The sequence below is a fragment of the Elgaria multicarinata genome, chromosome 16 (assembly GCF_023053635.1).
Source record: "Elgaria multicarinata webbii isolate HBS135686 ecotype San Diego chromosome 16, rElgMul1.1.pri, whole genome shotgun sequence".
Taxonomy (NCBI): Eukaryota; Metazoa; Chordata; class Lepidosauria; order Squamata; family Anguidae; genus Elgaria; species Elgaria multicarinata.
In genome coordinates this window covers 6265932-6287049 of record NC_086186.1, presented here as the reverse complement: position 1 = coordinate 6287049, position 21118 = coordinate 6265932, and the positions used below count along the sequence as shown (strand labels likewise).

The 21118-nt window shown below is 49.4% G+C and overlaps 1 protein-coding gene across 1 annotated transcript in view; it reads left to right on the top strand.

Moving 5' to 3' along the window:
- Nucleotides 1–287: 287 nt before the first annotated feature.
- ANXA2 (annexin A2) overlaps nucleotides 288–21118 on the top strand; it is a 37686-nt gene continuing 16855 nt past the window's right edge. Inside the window, exons 1-4 of the mRNA XM_063142725.1 lie at nucleotides 288–310; nucleotides 12125–12184; nucleotides 14334–14433; nucleotides 20275–20369. Of these exons, the coding sequence (XP_062998795.1) occupies nucleotides 12137–12184; nucleotides 14334–14433; nucleotides 20275–20369 (243 nt within the window). The 5' untranslated portion in view covers nucleotides 288–310; nucleotides 12125–12136. The remainder of the gene's footprint in view (nucleotides 311–12124; nucleotides 12185–14333; nucleotides 14434–20274; nucleotides 20370–21118) is intronic.

The following is a 21118-nucleotide window of genomic DNA, read 5'->3' as shown; positions in this document are numbered from 1 at the left end:
CGGGGAGATTGCTCAGCCCTCCCGAGTCGGCGGGCGCAGCTGCAGCTGGAGCCAAGAGGAGGCGGTAGCGGCAGCGGCAGCGGCAGCAGCAGCGGGGATGAGTCAGAGGCGGCCGGCTGCCCTGGGTTGGGCTGGGCTGGGCTGGGCTGGGCTTCGCCAGCGCGGGAGGAGATTGCCAAGAGGAGGAGGAGGAGGAGGCGGCGGCGTCGAGGGAGGATGGGGTTGCTACAAAAACCCCACCCCGGGCGTCTCTTGCTCTTGCTCAGCCGCCACGACTCGGATTCTGCAGCCCCCGCCCGTCGCCTGCTAGGTAAGTCCCGGTGTGCGTGGGGGGGGGGGGATGGGGAATCGGGGCGACTCCTCGCCTCCCGCGCTCTCCTCTAATCCGGATTGACTACTCCGAAGTAAAGACCAAGGGGACTTGATTCCCGTGTTTGGGATCGCAGCCCCGCGGGTCCCTTTCTGCGCTGCGCCTTTCCTCGGGGAGCAAGCCCCCCCCGAACTCCACGAGGCTTACTCTCGTGTAAGCGTGCCTAGAACCTGGCTCTCTCGCGTCTCTGCTTGAAAAAAATGGCTCCGAGGAGTTTGCGCTGCGAGTAAGTCTCGGGGAAAGGGCGCTTGCTTGGCACTGACTCGAGAGTAAGAGCCCAGGTGTAAAAGTGAACTGCGCTGGGGCGGGAAGGCGGCCGCAGAACTGAATGGGCTTGCTCAGGAGGAAGCCTGAGGATCGGGTCGCGAGGCTGCCCCGCTACGCGTCCTTACCTGCATGCAACGGTGGGGTGGGCCTTGGCCTCCGAGGAAGAAGAAGAAGGAAAGAAAACCCCGTGCGCAGGATTGGGCCGCACAGCTGTCAAAGCAGAAAAGTTTCTTTAAAGGCCCCGCCCCGCTGCGCTCCAAATCTGCTCCCCCCCTCCTTCCCCAACGCAGTGGGTCTAAGGGTGCCAGTGAACCCAAGCATCTTCCTGCTCCAGCCAGGATCCTATGGAGAAGGTAGTGGGGTGCAACTCAGCCCCACCCCCCGTGGCTTATGGGGCTTGGGCTAGGAGCCATGATGGGGGACCCGGCCTCTGCACACACCCCTGACAAGGACTCGGTGTCCTGGGCGAGGCAGGGGCCTAGGCCACGCCCAGCACTTTGCAAATCCCCCAGCCCCCTCCCCCTCCCAGTCCCTGGGCAGCTGTGGTGCCGCCCCCTTGGTCTCCTTACTCCTGCAAGGACGGTTGTCCTTTAAAAGCTTCTGCCAGGTTGCAAAGGAGTCGGGGAGCCCTTTACTCTGCTCTCTGGGGTGTCTAGAAGGTGTAAAAAGAGAGGGTGTTGTTGAGGATCTTAATCTAGGAGGAATTGTGCCTGCCGGATTTCATCTCCGGTTGCGGCAGATCCCACTGCAGCGCTAGGTGTGTGCCTGGCAGAATTCTTTCAGTGAACTCAAGAATTCAAATCTGCATACACTTTGACCTTACATTGGATTTCTTTAAGAATGGCAAATTCTGTCTCTTCACCCCCTCTTTTCTTCCAACCCCTTTCTTCATCTCCCCTGCTCTGGGCTTGGAGACAGCCACACCCTGCCTACACAGAGCATCTGGCCTGCTCACTCAACCAGCCAGGATAATATCAGATCTGCTGTGCAGTCTCAGACTCTGTTACCATCGCCTGCCCCACTGCGATGCTCTAGCTTGTGTGGTGAAGGTCCAGAAATATCAAAAAATATTTCATTCTGTATCTTTAGTGAGTTACACAGAGCTCTTTGGGCAGGTGATGCTTCTTGGCAAAGGGTCCTGTGTAACCTGGAAGCCTGCATGCTTTTATGATAAATGGATTGGATTCTAGTGAAAGACAACAGCTTTCAATGGAAGGACTGTCTAACTGTAGAAGTGCCAGAAGGAGCTTCATTTTGTGCCCGAACTCTTTTCTTGTTGCTTCACGTCTTTCCTGAGCCTCATTCTCCCCCATCACTAGGGGTGGAAGGACCTAGCAGGCTGTTTGTAGAACTGTGCTTTGAAAGACGCAACCTTGTCCATGGACAGGCCCGGTGCTACCATAGAGGCCACTCAGGCGGCCGCCTAGAGCGCCAAGCTAAGAGGGGTGCCGGGCGCAGCGCAGCGCAGCACTCACGCGTGTTGGCTGTGAGCCGCCCGAGGATTCAGCTGGGCCAGCTGAAGGGAAGCCAGGGACGCTGGGGTGGGGCGGCGTTCGGACTTCCGGAACGTGAATGGGGTGCATGGGGTCTTTGAGTGAATGCATGTGTTCATGTGTGTGTGTGTTTGGAGTGAGCGATGCTGAGTGTGTGTGTGAGTTGGGGGGGGGATGATTTGGAGGTGATATTCCTATTAAATGATGCATTTTAGACCCATAGACGTTCCTTTCCAATTTGTTTGCTGTAATTGGCATGATGTATTTCTTGCACTTTAAAATAAATTTAGCAGTTTCAAGTTTTGTGCTTCTTATTTCTTCCAGGAAACATATGTTCTTAAAAATCAAAGTTGGCATTTGGGAGGGGTGGTGAGGGGGGTGGTGAAAGTGGCTCACCTTGCCTAGGGCGCAAAATAGTCTGGCACCGGCCCTGTCCATGGATACAATTCAATGGGGTTTGTCAGGAAAACCTCCCACAATGCACAGTTGCCAGCAAATTCTACAGGGCCGTATAGGAGGCAGGGATCGAGAAGGGGTGTGGCAACAAGGATTCTAGCAGCCCTGCCGAAACAGAGCATAATTGGCAGGAAAAAGCAAGCGGCAAACGAGCGCCATGATGATTAATACTCCATTAATTTCCCCTTTTGGCTTGAGCTTGCAAGCAGGGGAGAAGTCTGGTCATGGCCGTGAGTTTCAGCGTAACTCTTGGGTGTGTCCCCTTCTCGGTTGAACATCTCCTGTTATGTCATGCTGTGAGATGCCTCTATCCAGGTTTGCAAGTTGCAGCAAGATTTTTGCCCTGGTGAGAAAAAAGCCACACCCGCTCAGTCCTGGAGAATTCATGGGTGAATGCAGCCGTTGACTTTTCTATTCTTTTTTTAATCTTATTTCTTTAGTATTCTTATACCCCGCCCTTTGTCCAAAAAGAGCATGGGGCTGATAACGCAAGTACCAATAAAACAACGATAACGTTAGACTTTCACGCTAAAATAACTAAAATACAACACAAATCATCTGACCTAAAAGGACTGAAACCAACAAACCAGGAGCCAAATTCTTTTGTTAATAAAAAGGGGTTTAATTTATATTTGAAAAATAGAGTGGAAGACTAATTGCAGCTCTACTAGGAGGGAGTTCTACAAATTGGGGGCCACCAATGAGAAAGCCCTTTCTTGAGTCCACAGCCTCCTCACCTTGGGGCGGGGACCACGCACCAGGCATCTCCTGCAGGATGGAGAGTCCCAGTTGGCTAGTAATGAATTGTGAGAGGAAGGGGGTGCATGAAGTATCACACACACACACACACACACACACCACACACATTATGCCCCTCCATAGCCTCCTAAATACAGAATCCGCCCCTGGACCAGCTATAATTTCAGCACTGGAGGATGGTAACATCTCTGCATGTTTCTTGTGGAAGGGATAGTTACAGTTGTGTGTCTGCAGAGAAACCAAGAGGTTTCCTCATTGTGTGAACAGAAAGCCAGTGTAGTGGGTCCAGTGATAGGCTCTGAGCCGGGAGAGATCTGGGTTCAAATCACTGCTCAGCCTCAAAAGTACACTGGATGTCCACGGGCCAGTGGCTGTCTCTCAGCCTATCCTACTTCACAGGAGGGTTGTGAGGATGAAAAGTGTTTTTTTTTTTTTTAATAAGCTGAATGAGAGTCACTTGCTCTTTAGTTCTTTATGTGATTTGTGGACCCTCAATAGCCTTGATATGGGTATGTGTGGGTAGCTGGACTACTAAAAAATACTGTGGGCTAGCACCTCTGGAATTTTCAAGACTGGTTCAGCTTGTGGCATCAATTGTTGTTTAGAAGCGTTTACTGGTGGAAAGTGATCTGAAACAAGGGCTCTGATTCTTTATATACTTACCAGGGAGTAAGTCCCCGTCGCTTTTGGACAGTCCCTATTTGTTTCCATGGATCTTGTGCAGGGGAATTTCCCAGTGAGGCAGCCCTCCTCCCTGCAAATTTAAATTCTCGCAAAGGGCGTGACGCGTGGATTTTCTGCCTCAGGCATCCAACTGGCCTGGCCTGACCTGGAAAAGCTTGCTTACTTTTTAGTAGGTCCACCAGTTTCTATAGTGGTGCCTCATTTCCTGGCAAAGTTAAGTCGGATAGTTCAGCAGTGCTGAGCACTGGAAGGCTTTTACCTGGCAGTGTGTTGTGATAAGAACATCTTCGTACGAGAAATGAGAATGGAAGTCACCAAAACGAAATGTTGCAGATGCGAAACGAAATTTATAAAGAACCAATTCGATTAGATGCCTTTCAGAAGCATTTATGCCTGTTTTACCTTACCCCATCTTCTTCTATGGAAAAAAATAATCCTGACTGCATAAGCTGAAGAACAGAGATACAGTATTTTTTGTATATTCTTCTGGAGAAGGAGTAGATTTTCCCCGCCTGCTCCGCTTGTTCGATGTGCATCTTGCATCTGAGGAGGTGGGCTCAAGTCTACGCCACAGACGCTGATGCTGCAGTAAATCTAAAGTCGCTAAAAAGTGCTGCTAGGCTCTTGGTAAGGTATAGCGGAGGAAGGGAACAGACAGCAAATACAGGTGTCCATCTGAAACACTGCAGTATATCGACCCTTCGCTGTCAGCTGTTTTCTTGGAGGTCTCCTTGAGCTGGGAATGAGGAGGAAAGAGTACACCAGTGCAGAGTAGCAGATGATGGAGTGCAAGACTAGGACCGAAGGAACCCGGGTTCAAATCCCAGCACGGGTGTGAAGCTCACGGGGGAATCCTTGGGCCAGTCACCCTCTGCCAGGCATACCTACCTTGCAAGGTTGTGGTTAGGGTCACAACAGGTGTGTGAGGAAGCCATACATACTGCCTGACCACTGACCTATGGATCAGTGTTTTTCATGGAAGGGATACCCTTTGCCAGGCTTTTCCAAACCCAGCACCCTCCAGTTGGGTTGGGCATACAACCCCCATCATCCTCAGCCAGCATAGGCATGGATGCTGGGGTTTGTAGTCCCGACCCATCTGGAGGGGGCTGGTTTAGGAAGGCTGCCTTTGGCAAAGAAGCCGTTGATTTGCAATGAATGTGCACAGTGGGCCTAAATCATGTGGCGCGGCAGCCCCACCTGGTGTGACTTCCCATCAACGGTGTGAAGCCACAGTTGACAGGAAGTCAGCTCCAGGGTGGGGAGGTGAAAGCTACTGCAGGCCTGTGTGTAAGCAGGCTCCGTTGGCTTGTGCGGAAGCCGTCCCGTCCCAGCAGACGGCTTTTCCCTCTCCTTCCAGCTCAATAAACAGCATTAAAGTCCATGCTTAAAAGTCGCCACCAAATTCTGTTCAGGAAAAGGGTGGTTTTGGGTTCTTTTCTCCTCCTCCCTTTGGAGTTAATTGAGTTCTGCTGCAGAGGCTGTGGCATGATTTCATTTCTGCTTGCTGTCCTTGCGGGTTTCGCCTGCAGCCGGAGATGGGCTGCCTTTTCCTGCCAAGGCTTAATTTAAGACCGAGCACCTTTAAGCAACCCTGTTTGGGCTGAGAGAATGTTTTTTCTCTGGAGGTAAGAGCTCCTGGGAGTGTCTCCTGGGACACCCTTGTGCTTTTCTCTCTCTCCTTCCAGCCCACATCCCCCCCCCACCTCCCGACCACACCCCGGCCCACGTGGCTTCAGGATTTCCATTTTCTCAGTCTGAAGGTTTCTGCCATCTGCAAACGGGACGCTCCTTTGCAGGCTTGCACAATTGTCCCGGCCACGCCCAGCCAGCAGCGGCCCGGAGCTCTTCTCGTGCTGTGCTTTCGTTCCCAGCCTGTAAAGGTGCGTCCGGATGACGTCTTCCCCAAAGGGCTAGTTCAGAGCTTGGCAAGGGCAGCATTTGGTTTTGGTTTTTAGAGCAACAGTGTTTAATTGGTTAGATGAATTACTTAAAACAAAGGAAAGAAAAAACAAAACCCTCTTTTGTCAGCTACATGGACACTCCAGTGAACCAAAGAGCAGATTAAACAACCCTCCCTCCCCTGTTATTGTCAATGCAGAGGCACCGCCTTAAGAGGCATTCTCCTCTTTTCCTGATGTTGGAGAGAATGCCTCTTCCACAACAACCACTGCCACGTGTACAACTCAGCCTTCTCCCAACCTGATGCCTTCAGATGCATGACACTACAACTCCCATCAGCCAGCACAGTCCCAGCCTGTCCTTCCATGGCTCCCCAGACTGCCACGCCCCTACCCCATTCCCATGGCCCCACCCCCTCTCTCCCTGACAACCCATCGTTGGTGGCCTCCCAGCTTTTGTGCCATTTTGCTCCTCTTCTAGAAGGCCCCCGTGCCTCTCTTATGGCTAAGTTCCTGGCAGTAAGAGCCACAATATGCTGGGGGCTTTGGTCTTTTGGCCTTCAGTCCAACAAATGGTTCAACACCCCTGGCTTTAAATCCTTGGGTGTCTCCTTTCCTTTTCCTTCCAAATGGGAGGAGAAAAAATTTACCTGTTGCCCTCATCAGCAAGCTAATCAGCAAGCCCAGTTGTTGGCTGGGTTCACACAACCCGCTAACTCACCATGGGTTCTTGCGTCGTCTGAACACAGCACGTTTTCTGCCGGGTGGGTTAACGTGTTGTCTAAATGCCATGTGGCTTGTTAACCATACAGAGTGGTTTATTTTGCTCCAACAAGCCACCTTGAAGATGCCTCTTCTACGACAATGGCTGCCACAACACATACAATTAACTCCGTGGTGAGGCTATGTGCCTTGAAGGCTGTAGCTATCCATCCAGCGAGTGGGGGGGCGGGAATCAAAGGCACCTGGGTGTGGCGTTGCATCCCTCCCCGGGCTGCGTTAAGGGCCGTCGATGTCTTTTACTCTTAATTGCTCTGGGCCAAACTGCCCAACACTTCTCTGTCCTTTGCTGTTCTTGGACTCCGGCACCTAATGTAGCTGAACATTGGAGCCTGGTCTATTTGTCTGCAGGTCTGACATCTTGGCTTCGAGTCCCGGTGCTGAACAAAAGCTCGCCTTCCTCCTCCAGGAAGAAAGGACAAGCCCTTGCACGTTCCTTTAATATTTCTGCAATGTAGACGGGAGTGGCGTGGCAGAACTGGCAATCAGTGATAGCATTAAAAAAAACCAGTCATTGAGCAAACTTCTGTTTGGGATGTATGCAGTTCTGAACTTAATTCCCCCACCCCTGCTATTGCAGGGGTGTTGAACTTCTGGCCCAGGGGCCAAATTTCGCTCTCCAGGACTCCCCAAGTGCCCCACCCCTTTCCCAACCACGGATCTTCCCAGCTTTTGCATAGTTTTGCCCCAATTCTAAAAGTTCAAACTGCCTCTCTGAAGGCTTCATTATTGAAGTATAAGAGCTTTAAGCTATAATGTGCTGGTATTGGGGGCATTTGGCCCCCCCTCTTTTGCCTTTGCCCCACCTTCTGCTCCTTTGCCCCCCCCCCGATAACATCCCTGAGGTCCAACACCCCCTGTGCTATTGAATGAATTATGAAGCTTTGACTTTGCAATTGGAATCAAATTCGTTTTAGGCAATTTTACGCAAATGTTGTTGATCTGCGTACTGTTAACCTGGCTTCCATCCTAAGCTAGTTTTTTGTTTTATTTTTTGTTCAGAGCAATGCAGGCTGAGGCTAGCAGAATACTTGATAGGGCAAAGCAGAAAGAGGGAATAATCAGCCTTCCAAAAGCTGGTGCCGTCCAGATGTGTCAACGGCTGTGCAGTCCAACACATCTGGAGGATATTGGGTTGGGGAAAGTCAGATTAGCCATACAGACTCATCCCAGAAGGTTCCTCAAGGCCATGGGGAAAGAGGTGGAGCAATTAAGAGTGAAAACATACCATTGTCTGATGTTTGCAAGTCCCCTAGAACCCCCTACGTAATTTTCTAGTGTCTCAGCTTTAACGAAGCAGGCCTTGCCAACTCTTCACTGCAGCCATGAGGACGAGGGGTCTTCTGTTCTGGTTGAGATCTTCAGATTCTTCAGCAAATGCCAGAGCCTCTCTAAAAGCCTTCTGCAGTTCACAACATCATGATAGCCTGTAAGACCCATAGGCTTGGTTCAGACAACACGCTAAACCATGCTGCTTAACCACAAAATGGTTAAGGGGATCCTTAACCATTTTATGGATAAGCAGCATGGTTTAGGGTGTTGTCTGAACGAAGCCACAGCCTCTTTTTCTCTGGTCAAAGATGACTCTCCCGACAAAGAGAGCTTTGCAGAATTCCCCCCGCCTTTTTATTACCATTTTCTCTCTGGGCTTTCCTCTCCTCGGGCCTCTCTTTACTACAGTGTTATGTGGCAACTCAACGAACATTCCAAGGGCGTGTTTGCTGAATTGCTGGACTTGGTTCAGATTGGGTGCGTGTGTGCTTTCTTCCCTGTTTCAACAAGCCTGTTTGAATGTGGTTTGCATTTGATTTAGTAGCAGAGCGCTTTTAAAAATTCGGTTGGTGACTGGTGTGCTCTCAAGGAAGCTATTTTTTTTTAACCAAAATCCCTTTCAGCTCTTGTGCAACTGCTGGGCAGCAGAATTTCCTGATTGCTGTCTTATGAAATAATAATAATAATAATAATAATAATAATAATAATAATAATAATACCTCCCAATGTGTGCAAGGACACCTTACGGCTTATTTATTTATTTATTACATTTCTATACCACCCAATAGTCGGAGCTCCCTGGGCGGTTCACAAAATAATAAGCGTTGGCTATTGACCAAACAGTGGTGCCTTCAAATCATTGACACACCCTCAGTAGGGGCTCAGTGGCGTTTAGATGGCATGAGAAGGCGATGGGACCAAGTCACCAAATGCCTGCTGCTGTTGCTGCCATTGCCTTTGTTGCTGCTGCTGGGTTCATTATTGGCTGTTACTGTTATTTTACTGGGTTTATCGTTTTTATCACTTCTCATCATTTTAACTGTTTTGATGTATGTCATTGCTGTAAGCTGCCTGGCGGGGTTGTAAATACAAAATTGTTTTAAATACAAATGTTTTAAATACAAAATGTTTTAAATACAAAATTGAATACATTTCATGACTGTGTGCTACTTCCAGGTTGGGGGAAATTGTGTCCCACCCACCCTTTGTACTTCCATGAGGTTGTCCCCCCCTTTTTCCAGATGTGTTGCCTGATCCTGGCAGCTCAGGCCCTCTGCCCTCGCCCACACTATAGCCTTCCCCAACCCAGTGCCCTCCAGATGTTTTGGACTGCAACTCCCAGAATTCCTGACCATTGGCCAAGCTGTCTGAGGTCTTGATGGGAGTTGAAGTCCAAAACATCTAGAGTTCACCAGGGTGGGGGTAAGTCAGCTGGATTTTTTTTTAGTGAGCACACCTGCTGCAGCTAGATCACGTACCAAAAGCTGGCTGGCAGCTGAAATGTTTTTCTAACCTGAGGAATTTGGGAGTTCCGTCCTCCTCATGCTTGAGCTGTAGGAATGGAATGGAGCGGCCTGCGTTCCTCCAAACTACACCCTTCTTAGAACAACTGGCTTTTATTCCAAATACCTGAGACCCTCCCAGACCAAAAGGGTCATGGTTCCTGCAAAGAATCTGATAGTATGGACTGTGTCTGTGTGTCTGTTGGTGGTGGTGGAGGGGCAACTTGTTGGAAGAAAAAGTCAATTGAAATCAACATATATATTCGAACTGAGCTGCTTTGCCATTTTCTGCAGTGTCTTTGGCTTTTGGAGCTACCTTACAAATAGATCTTCAAGTTGCTAGTCCACAAGTGCTGTTCTGTTTTGCCTGCATATATGCTACCCATTTGTAGCCTAAACTAAGCAGGTAGTTGTCTAACATTTTTTTGCCGGGCTGTCAGAGGCAATTCTCCCCACACCTGACCAAAGAACAGGTTGCTATGAAATGGAACTATTCTAGTTAGTTCAGCCGTGCCAAAACTGCGCCGCCAGAGAGTATAGTGCAAGAAATGCTGGCTGCTGCATGACTCCAGTATGCAAAAGCAGTTGCGAGATCGCTACCTTGTCGTGGTGCTGGAGGTGGAGCACCTCAAGGACGCCATGAGCTAAACCGTGAAGGGACACCCAAGACGGGAAGGTCATGGCAGAGAGGCCAGGCTAAATATGATCCCTGGGGAAGGTAATGGCAGCCCACCCCAGTATTCTTGCCATGAAAACTAAATGGATCAGTACAACCAGAGATATGTCGGTATACCATCGGAAGACAGGACCCCCAGGTCGGAAGATGGTCAAAATGCTACTGATGCTAGGGAAAGTGGAAGGCGAAAGGAAGAGGGGCCGACCAAGGGCAAGATGGATGGATGATATTCTGGAGGTGACAGACTTGACCTTGGGGGAGCTGGGGGTGGCAACGGCCGACAGAAAGCTCTGGCGTGGGCTGGTCCATGAAGTCACAAAGAGTCGGAAACGACTGAACGAATAAACAACAACCTGGCAATGGCATATCTTCTGGACACAGTTCACTGCTTTGCACTGTTAATCCTGAAGGTGCCTTCAGGTTCTGGTTCTGATGGCTTTGGTTCTTTGTGCTCCTTTTTAAAGGGTCCGGAGGCCTTTTCCCTTTATGGGGTTTCTCCGAAGGGAGGGTTGAAGTCTTTCAAGTGGAGCAGCAAGAGGACTTTGTGGCCAGTGATAAGTCTCTGACTTGGCAAGGCCTCCTTTCCATTCTTCTTCCAGTGCCACGCCCTTGATTGCACATCTGTTAATGGAACACTGGTTCTTGGTGGGGCGCCTTGATCTCTTTGCCAGCATTGTAACTGTTCTTTTGCTTGGAGAGAAATTTTAAATAATCTCAATCATTTTTCTTAACTACATCATGGCCATTATTCCTGTGCTTGCATACTGGTCATCCTCTTTAATTCTGAATAATCGGAACCCCATCATTTATGCAACCAACCTTTGCTTATCATTAGAAAAACATCTGATCCACTGCACCACCTTCCTGTTTGTATGCATTCCACTTAACTGAGAAGCCACAACCCACTGTGTGTCTATAGGGCAGCTATCACCAGCCTGGTGCCCTTCAGATGTGTTGGACTCCAATGCTTAGCATCCTCTGCTGCCTTGGGCAATGCTGGGAACTGTAGTCCAACACCTCCGGAGAGAACCAGGTTGACCAAGGTAAGGGGATGAGGTCATTTATTTGTGAGCCAAAGGCCATTAACACAATGTATAAGACAAGCCACCTAGGGCCCTCCAGATGGTTTGGACTACAGCTCCCATCAGCCCTAGTTCTAGTCCAGCACATCTGGAGGATTCCAGCTCTGTCTTTCCTCATCAGGGACAGCTTGTTGAGGAGGCATGATCACACTATTATTCTTATCAATGTCACATGCATAGGGTCACTCTGTAGAGTCTCAGCTATGAGCAGGACACTTGAAGTTTGCTTCTCCCATGAACACACCGGGTTCATGGGAGCTATGAGGAGGACACTTGAAGTTTGCTTTTCTCTCTCTCTCTCTCTCTCTCTCTCTCTCTCTCTCTCTCTCTCTCATATCACTCTCCCCACAATCTGCAATATGGCCTGGGCATTGATAGTACTGACCTGCCTCACGCCGTTGTTGTAAGGCTTGCAACAAGCAATGTATGTGAACACTCGACAGTGGTCTAGAAATGCCAGATATGGTAGTCTTTCAATTACCCCTAAAAGCAATTCGTTTTACCTCTTGGGCTCCCTTTCTGCCACCGAAAGGAGTTATTTTTTAAAACAAATGGGGCTGTTCTTAGAATTCGGACAATCTTGAGCAATGCCGTTCCTTTCTCCCCCATACTCCCATCGGAAATCTCGCTGAATGTGTTATATCCTAGGCTGGTTCTCTTTGATTCATTGGCAAGGAATTATTTTTGTGAATATTTCGCGGGAGGAGCAAGCAATCGCCCGGGACGTTCCGAGCATCCTTAACCGTGGTTCCAAACATGTCGGGGAGGGGGGGGCGTTGCTGGAACTCGACGTCTCCACAGCTTTGCTTTTAACAATTTGGACAGCTCAGCATGCTAAAACAGATTTACGTGACGTTTTTCTTCCTCCTTTGTTTCTTCCAGCTACTTTTCACGATGTCGACGGTCCACGAGATCCTGTCGAAGCTCACCCTCGAGGGAGATGTAAGTATTGCTCACTTCAGTTCAGACTGCGGCTTCAGTTCAGACAACACCTGCTTGCAATGTAATTATTGGGAAACCCGCCTTTGGAAGGGCATTCCGCCCTGCCCCCTGCCCCCGCCCCCGTAATTATTTTGTGGGTGTAACCCCCTCCCCCAGGTCAGTACCAGGCATTCCTGGAGAAGGTGGCTTTAGCACATGGGTAACTTGATGCACGGGTCCAGTCAGAGGAATCCAAGCATCCACCCACAGAGGGCTGGTCACCACATCTCTCCAGGAATCTCTGCTCTGGACTATTTGGGGAGGGAACACATAGCTCAGTAGCTGCACGACACCTGCAAAAAGCCCTGGGTTCAAGCATAGGCAAGGCCAGCTACAGATAGGTTGGGTTGCAGGTGATGCAACTGGCCTTGATGGGGGTTGCAGACACACCAGCATGGCACCAGGCTGGAGAAGGTAGATCAGGCCTCAAATTGTCCACTCTCCCTGGCAGTAGCTCCTCAGCAGAGACGTCTCTCTCTTGTGTCAGCCGGGATCACCAGATCCTCTGGTGATCACAATACCTGACGGAACGCCTCTCCCGACGTGAATATACCCGGTCACTACGTTCAACATCTAAGATCCTCCTCCGGGTGCCTACTCCGAGAGAGACTCCGAGAGAGGCTCCGAGTGTGGCAACGAGGGATAGGGCCTTTTCGGTGGTGGCCCCCAGACTGTGGAACAATCTCCCTGACGAGGCTCGCCTGGCGCCAACGCTGCTATCTTTCCAGCGCCAGGTTAAGACTTTCCTCTTTGCCCAGGCATATGGTGGCACATCTTAATCACCCACATGTTTAGTTTTTTAATGGTTTTTAATGCTTTATGTGTGTATGTTCTGTATTTTAGAATTTTTAATTTTGTATACGTGTTTTTATCTCAATTTTAGAATTTCTGTAAACCGCCCAGAGAGCTCTGGCTATGGGGGTGGTATATAAGTGCAATAAATAAATAAATAAATAAATAAATAAATGGAGACATCGAGGGTTGGACCTGAGACCAGCGGAGGCTGGTGACTCTGGTGTCAGTGAATCAGCTTTGGGTCTCAGTCAGAACTCTAAAGGAGCAATCCAAAGAACTTCACATGCTTTGCACCTTTAGAGTTCTGATTGATTCTGACTGAAACCCAGAGCAGACTGCCCCACTGATATCGGAGCCGCCAGCAGGCAAAGCAAAGAGTCTATCACTGAGCTATTCCCCCACACACAAAATTTTGTGTTTGATAGTAAAAGAAAATATTTTGTTTTGGGAGCCGTCCGCTTCCCGGTGGGTGCCTTTAACTTTTCCACTCTGGGTTGGTTTTGGCATCGAAAACAAGCCGATCCTTCTGGAAAAAATGTCTGTGCTGAGCAGGGGGTGGCAGAAGGCCAGGTTCTCCCTTGGCCGAGAGAGGTGGGGCTATGGAAAAGGTGGTGGTTTGATAGCTGCGGGGCGGGGGCAGGGGATTACATGGAAAAATCCCCACATGTGTTTATGCCTCCCACCTGGAGGGCCTCCTCACAGCCACACTTGAATAACCTGCCTAGCAAGCCCGACTGGAGATGCGGGGTTGAAAGTCTCCATTTTATCTTGCCTGTTTGGCTGCCTTCCTGAATATCAGCCCTTTTCAATGTTGAGATCCCACACTAGACACAAAAGCTTTGATTCTCTACTGGAGAAGAGTGCCGTCTGCAGGTTCTGGGGTGGGGGGGCTTTGGCAAGACACCTTCCATGGGCCCCCTCCCGCAGGGAATCTGCTTTATTATTATTCTGTGGAATGACCTGCTGGAGGAGACTCGTCAGCTTGACGGCCGTTTAGCATTCAAGAAAGCTATCAAGACTGATCTCTTCCGGCAGGCCTATCCAGTGGAATTTTAGGATATTTTTAGTATGTTTTTAGGATGCTTTTAGGATGTTTTTAAACAGTGTATACTTTTAATCAGTATTTTATGTATTTTATGCTTGTTGTTCCCTGCCTCGATCCTATCGGAGAGGCGGGTAAGAAATAAATTATTATTATTATTATTGCCACGGCTGCTTTTGTCACCAGCCACTCGTGCTCAGCATTGCTACCACTTCGTTGCCGTTGTCACCAGCTCTGTCCTGTTTCTTTCCCCCCTCCCTGCTCTCCCCCCAGCACGCTCTCCCCCCAAGCGCCTACGCCACAGTCAAGGCGTACGGGAACTTCGATGCCGATCGGGACGCTGCGGCCCTCGAAACAGCCATCAAGACCAAAGGTGAGCTGGTGGCGAGGGAAAGCCCATCCGTTCAACGTGGGTGACCGCCATTTCCCCTGGCTGGGAGCAGAAACTCAGTGTTGGACAGGGACATCTGCGTGCTCATCCTGCAGGGCTGCTGTTGTTACGTTCTCAGGTTGGATGCAAATGCATTTCATTCCCCAGATCACAGCGGACGCCTGTAGCTCTGATGTCAGTGGGGCGGCAAAGCACCTTGAATTGCTCCTTTAGAATTCTGACTGAGACCCGGAGCAGATTCCCTGCCCCACTGATGTCGGAGACACTGGCCTGCACTGCCAGTTAGGTCATCAGCGGCTGAAAAATGGGGTGAAGCCACACTTCCGGTAGATCCGAGGACATCTGGGATGCAGCCAGCATGCCCTCGTGGTCAACCTCCCCACGTTCTGGGATGTAGCTTTTACGCTGGAGCTGAAAGGGGGCGTGTGATTCTGGCCTTGTCATTTTGTGAATTCCGTTCTTACCGTTCCACCTCTTGGGCGAGGGTTTTGCTGAAACGGAAGCAGGGCTCACGGGGAGGCATGGGGAGGAGGCGGCGCCTACAAAACTGGCTGTTCTTCCCATTGCATGTCAGAAAGAGGTGAGAAACGAGAATTTGCCCAAGTGCATTCCAGTGGAGAGGAACTGGAGGTGTTGCCGTGAGCCCAGAACAGCCCGATACAGATGTAGTCGGACGTTTTAAGGGTGGTGGTGAGAATCTGTCACATGTCTGTTGATGTTCCTGGGAATAGAAGCCGGGAGGAAAGCAGCTCTTGGCACAATCACCAGCCTGGCATGATTTGAGAACCACTCCTTGAAATGTATTAAAAACAAATAAACGATGCACTTGATCAAGAGTTGTCAACAAGAAGGTGCTCCTTCTCTATTTATCAGGACTTTCTCTATCCCAGCATCTATCAAGTGTATCATTTGGCATCCTAAGACACTGTGAATTCCATTTTTAAAAGAGCATGCATGTTTCTGGCCCTCATTATTTAGAACGTAAGAAGAGCATGCTGGATCAGACCAAGGTGGCCAACCAGCTATTCACCTGGAACCCACAAGCAGGACATGGTGCAACAGCACCTTCCCACCCAGGTTCCCCAGCAACTGGGGTATATAGGCTTTCTGCCCCTGATAGCGGAGGTAGCACACAACCATCAGGACCAGTAGCCATTGATAGCCTTTGCCTCCAGGAATTTATCCACCCCCCTTTGAAAGCCATCCAAATTGCTGGCCATCACTACATCTTGTGGTAGCAAATTCCACAGTTTAACTCTGGACTGTGTGAAGAAGGACTTCCTTTTATCTGTCCTGAATCTCCCATCACTCCACTTCAGGGTTGACCCCATTGGGTTCTAGTGTTATGACAGAGGGAGAAAAATGTCTGAGACTCGGAGCGGATGCCTAATTTTGTACACCTCAATCAGGTCTCCCCTCAGCCTCCTTTTCTCCAAGCTAAACAATCCCAGCTGTTGTAACCTTCCCTTCTAGGGGAATCGCTTCTGCCCCTTAATCATTTTTGTTGCCCTTTTCTGCACTTTTTTTCAGTTCTACAATATCATTTTTTAAAGTATGTTGTGGAGAGAGAGAGAGAGAGAGAGAGAGAAGGTCTCCTGACCCCAACAGCTGTATAACTCTAAACTTCATGTTTTCCTTAATCTCCCCCGAACTGTTTCTCCAGGCTTACTGTTGTAGTTGAGTGGAAAGAGAATAAAATATGCAAGCCTGCATAATTTGTATAATTAGAATGCAGATTATGTTGGTTTGCAGATAGGGCCTGCACGGGTAATGGATGCCATTGATTTTCCGTGCTAGATGTCTGACTTGAAATCTCTCCCACAGGACCCTTTTGATATAAAATAAATAAATAAATCTCTCCCACCCCCAATACCTTCTTTGGGAAAAAGCCAATCCTTGAACCACAAAAGGTGACGCAGTATTTAGTTCTGTTCCCTCCCACTGGCAGTTTTCACCTGTTAGGGCTTTGGGGGATGGCACAGGGGGAAGGGGGGGTGTAGACGTGGGACAAATTCTTTAAATGTAATCTCTGCCCTGGTAATTGTACAACTGATGCCAGTGTCCTAGGAGGCTGTTACAGTTCAGAGTTGTGTTGACTCTCCTCCTTGGGACTTTGCAGCCAAGTTGCCAAGTTCCGGAGGTTGCGTGGTCATTCTTGCCTCATCCCTAAGACTGAGTTACTGGCTATCAGAGCTTTCACCTACAGTAGGCCGGTATATATATTTAGATGTGTATTTTGGTTCCACCCACCACTGGAATGCAGCTCCAAAGAGCTTCTCCAGAAATGAATTTGGACCCTGGTTTGAAAGGGACCTCGTGAGACCATGTAGAAACAAAACCTATTATCTTGGGAGGGAGGGAGGGAGGAGGAGGAGAGGAGGAGGAGAAGAAGAAGAATAAATATCTGTCTGCCAAGAGGCAATAAAAGCATCTAGACAGACTGGTGCTCTCTCGATGGATTGGAGCGTTGCAACAGGAGGATTAAAAGCCGCACAGCACTGAGGCTCCTTCCCATGAGGGAGCGAAGCAGAAGAATGCTGAGCTCTGGTCTTAATTGAACAGCTCACGGCCCCACCCGTCTCTCGGCAGCAATGAGTCAGCATATCTCCTTACCCTGAAATGCAAACGGAGCTCCCCACCCACCCACCCTCCCCATGAAATGCCTGTGCAATGAACATGGCCTTGTCTCTTTTTATCTTGGCCGACATTGGGAACAGAAGAGCTCCACATTCTCCTACGCGGCTTACGGATTTTTCCAACCTCCCCCCACCCTGCCCCCCATTCTATACCCTTCTTCCAGCTGGAAGCTGTTCCAAAGCCACTTGCTGGATCTTCTCTCTCTCCCTCCCTCCCTCTCTGTCTTTCTCTCTCTCCATTTGTAACCTTGGATGCTCTTAAGCAGAGCTGAAATGGGCAAATTGCCCTTGGCGGCGGAATGTCCCGAGTCCTGTGAATGAATGAGAAGTTTGCCCTCTGTGCGAGGGCAGGGCTTTTCCGCACATGGACACACTTGCCTGATTGCTCTGCACGAGGTGCCTGGCAGACGCATTGCATTTGATCTAATGCAGACGCTCGAACTGTGGCGTCAATTGCACGAACCTCCCTGTACACTACGCTCAACATCTAAGGTTCTCCTCTGGGTGCCTACCCCGAGGGAAGCTCAGAGGATGGCAACCAGGGAGAGGGCCTTCTCAGTGGTGGCCCTCCAGTTATGATCTCCCCAATGAGGCTCGCCTGGTGCCAACTTTGTTCTCTTTTCAGCACCAGGTCAAGACTTTTCTCTTCTCCAAGGCATTTAACAGCATATGCTGAGTTTTTTAACTGACCCCAGAATAGCTGTTTTTAAATGGATATTGTATGTTATTGTTTGTTATTGTTTGTATTTTTTGCTTTTTATGGTTTTAAATTTGGTATATTTCTTTTTAATGTCACTGTTTTTAACTTTTGTCAACCACCCAGAGAGCTTCAGCTATGGGGTGGTATATAAATAATAATAATAATAATAATAATAATAATAATAATAATGGCTTGTTCATGGATGTGCATCCAGAGCTGACATAGTGCAGTGGCAAAGAGATGGAGCTATGAATTAGGAAGGCCCTGGTTGGAATCTCACATGTCCCATGAACCCCTGAGGCAAGCCACCCTCTCTCGGCCTCCATCTCCCACGTCTTCACATTTCCTCTTCCCTCCCTAAACCTTTCCATTTTGTGCCCTGTCTTTGCAGTGGCTCCAGAAAGCTGTGCTGGACAATTTCACTACTAATTACAGGTCACTACTTGAAATGACAACAATGGAGTGATTTATTTATTTAATTTCATTCTATACCACCCCATAGCCCGAGCCCTTTGGGTGGTTTGCAAAGATTAAAACCACAAGGTACAGCATAAAATCTTAAAATATGGAAGCTTAAAACCACTTTATAAAAGTACAATCGGAATAAAACCGAGCAGCAATGCAGAGATTTAAAAATACAGATTTAAAACAGCAGAGCTGAAAGGGTAGGATGCTAAAATGCTAGAATGTCTGGGAAAGCAAAAAGGTCTTCACCCAGTGCCGAAAGGAGTACAATGTAGGTGCCAAGCGAACCTCCTTAGGGAGCTCATTCCACAGCCGGGGTGCCACAACAGAGAAGGGCCCCCTCCTGGTAGTCACCCGCCTCACTTCCTTTGGCAGGGGCTCATTGAGAAGGACCCCTGAAGATGAAGCCTGCATGTGGGAATCCAACATCCGGTAGGGCAGGAAAACTCTCTCCTGCAGAGCAGTTGCTGCCAGTCAGTGTCGACAATACTGGGTCCGACTTGGTATATAAGGCAGCTTCCTTTGTAACCACATTTCCACCATTTGGGCTCCTGTGCCTAATTCCCAGGGCCGGTGCCAGGCTTTTTTGTGCCCTAGGCAAGGTGAGCTGCTTTCACCCCCACGCCCACTGTATCCCCCCCCCCCAGGTAGGCAGAGACAGGTTACCTGTCCCTCTCCTGAAGTCCTCCTGGCTTGGCGGGACGCTGCGGTGGGGTGGGCGGGCAGCTCCAGTTCCATCCGTTTGCCGCCGCCCCCCCCCCCAGCGTCCCGGCTTGTCTTTGGCTGGGAGCCCCCAGCCGAAACCAAGCCAGGAAGCTGGGGGAGGGCAGTCAGACGGCTCCATGTTCTGACTTTCGGCGTGCGCCGGAAGTCAGAACGTGGAGCCGTTCCTTCCCTCCCCCCAGCGGTCCCGGCTTGGGAACATGGAGCTCTGGGCACATGGAGCAGCTCTGGGAGTGGGAGGGCAACTTCCAGGGGCGCTAAACTTGGCACTCTAGGTGGCCGCCTAACTGGCCTCTATGGAAGTGCTGGGCCTGCTAATTCCCATCGCCAACCTCAAAGACTGTGAGTGATTCATCTCCCATACAATGACGCATATTCTGCCATTTGCTGGAAATATCCCTACAACCCCAAAGCCGATCCCATGAGCATTCTGTGGTCACGGCCGTTGCTGACACTACTTCTCCTCTGTGGGCTGCAAGCCTAAAACCCAACACCAGGAAATACCAGCTAATCAGCAAAAGGTTGACCTGACATTTTTCTGGTGCCTGAAGCAGCGTTCTTCCCTCTTCGCCAATTAATGTTTGGCACAGATCGCCTGAGAAGTTGTCTTGGACAAGACCCGTTGCAAGAAACAGCAGCTGTGCAAAAAGATGATCATGGTCTTCTCGTCGAGTTCAGGGACTATTGGGCTTTTATTTTTTTTATATAAAAATGGAAATAGGGTTGTCATTTGTTTTGTATTTTTATGAATTGTTGTAAGCCGCCCAGAGAGCTTCAGCCATGGGGCAGAATAGAAAATAAAGAAATAAAGAAATAATTTAGGTAATGCAGGGAGACCAGGCTTCCTGGTAGATAGCTTGATCTCCCTCCTTGCCTTGCTTCCATGTTAAGGCTACCTCTGTACCAAGGATGTGCCTTTCTGTAGTGACCGCAGTGTGTTAGGTGATGTACAGAGAGTAGACCTTGGACAGTTTCCACCCAAACGTCTCAGGCTAGTCCTGAACAGGTGGGATTCGAAAGCTGAATTACTGAATCAGTGGCAAGGTTTCAACAATTCCTGCTCTAAGGGTTGCCGGTTGTCAAGTGCACAAAGCGCTTAACATGTTGCATATTTGTGCATTATTGTTGCTGGAACTTGGATTCTGTTTTTCTTTTGAAAGCATAAAGAGTTTGGCTGCTATTTTCAAAAACCCAGCTGAGTGCGGACTCCTTTTTCAAATATTTGTGTGGATGCAGCTGCGGACACCGGAATCAAATTGTCAATGACTCATTGTCCCTTCCCTCTCTGTCTCTCCGCAGGTGTGGATGAGGTCACCATCGTCAACATTTTGACAAACCGCAGCAATGAACAGCGACAGGACATCGCCTTTGCCTACCAGAGGAGGACAAAAAAGGTACGGAAGGAGTCCCAAATCTACCCTACATGGCAGCCTTCCCCATTCCGGCACCCTACAGAATGTCTGTGGACTACAACTCCCATCAGTCCTAGCCAGCCTGATTGGGGATGATGGGAGTTGCAACCCAGCACTTCCAGAGAGGGCCAGGTTGAGGAAGATCTGCACTATACTGTATCAGATCTCGGGACTGACATAACAGAGAGAGAAAGAGAGAAGTGGGGAGAATCTCTGCATAAAAAATGGAATCGCTTCCCATTTAGTTCAGGAACATCGTGTGTCCGTTATGCAGAGAATTGCATGAGAGCTGAATAAAAGTCTGCTCTTCCAGTTCAATTATTGCCAAGCATTCGCTTGTCAGGGAGATCTGGGATGCCTGCTGATGGATAAAGAGAAGCCCATCAAATATGAATAGCTGTCTATAAAGGGCTGAGGAGATGACAGAGAAGCCAGCACAGGGAGAATCAAAAGGCTTGCATGAGTTTGGTTTTTAATTTTCTTTTCTGTAATTGAAGTTATATGCCTATATGGAAGGTCTCCATAGGCTTCAGTAAAGGTAGCTTGCCCTATCTGGGTCCTCTCCAGATGTGTCGGAGGGCACCTCCCAGCAATCCTGGCCAGCATGTTGTCCAGGATTGACGGGAGATGCCCTCTGACACATTTGGAGAGGACCCGGTCGGGGCAGGCTGAGTTTAAAGCATTTGACGGGACAGGACAGTCTCTTCTTACCGATTTTATCAGACCACATC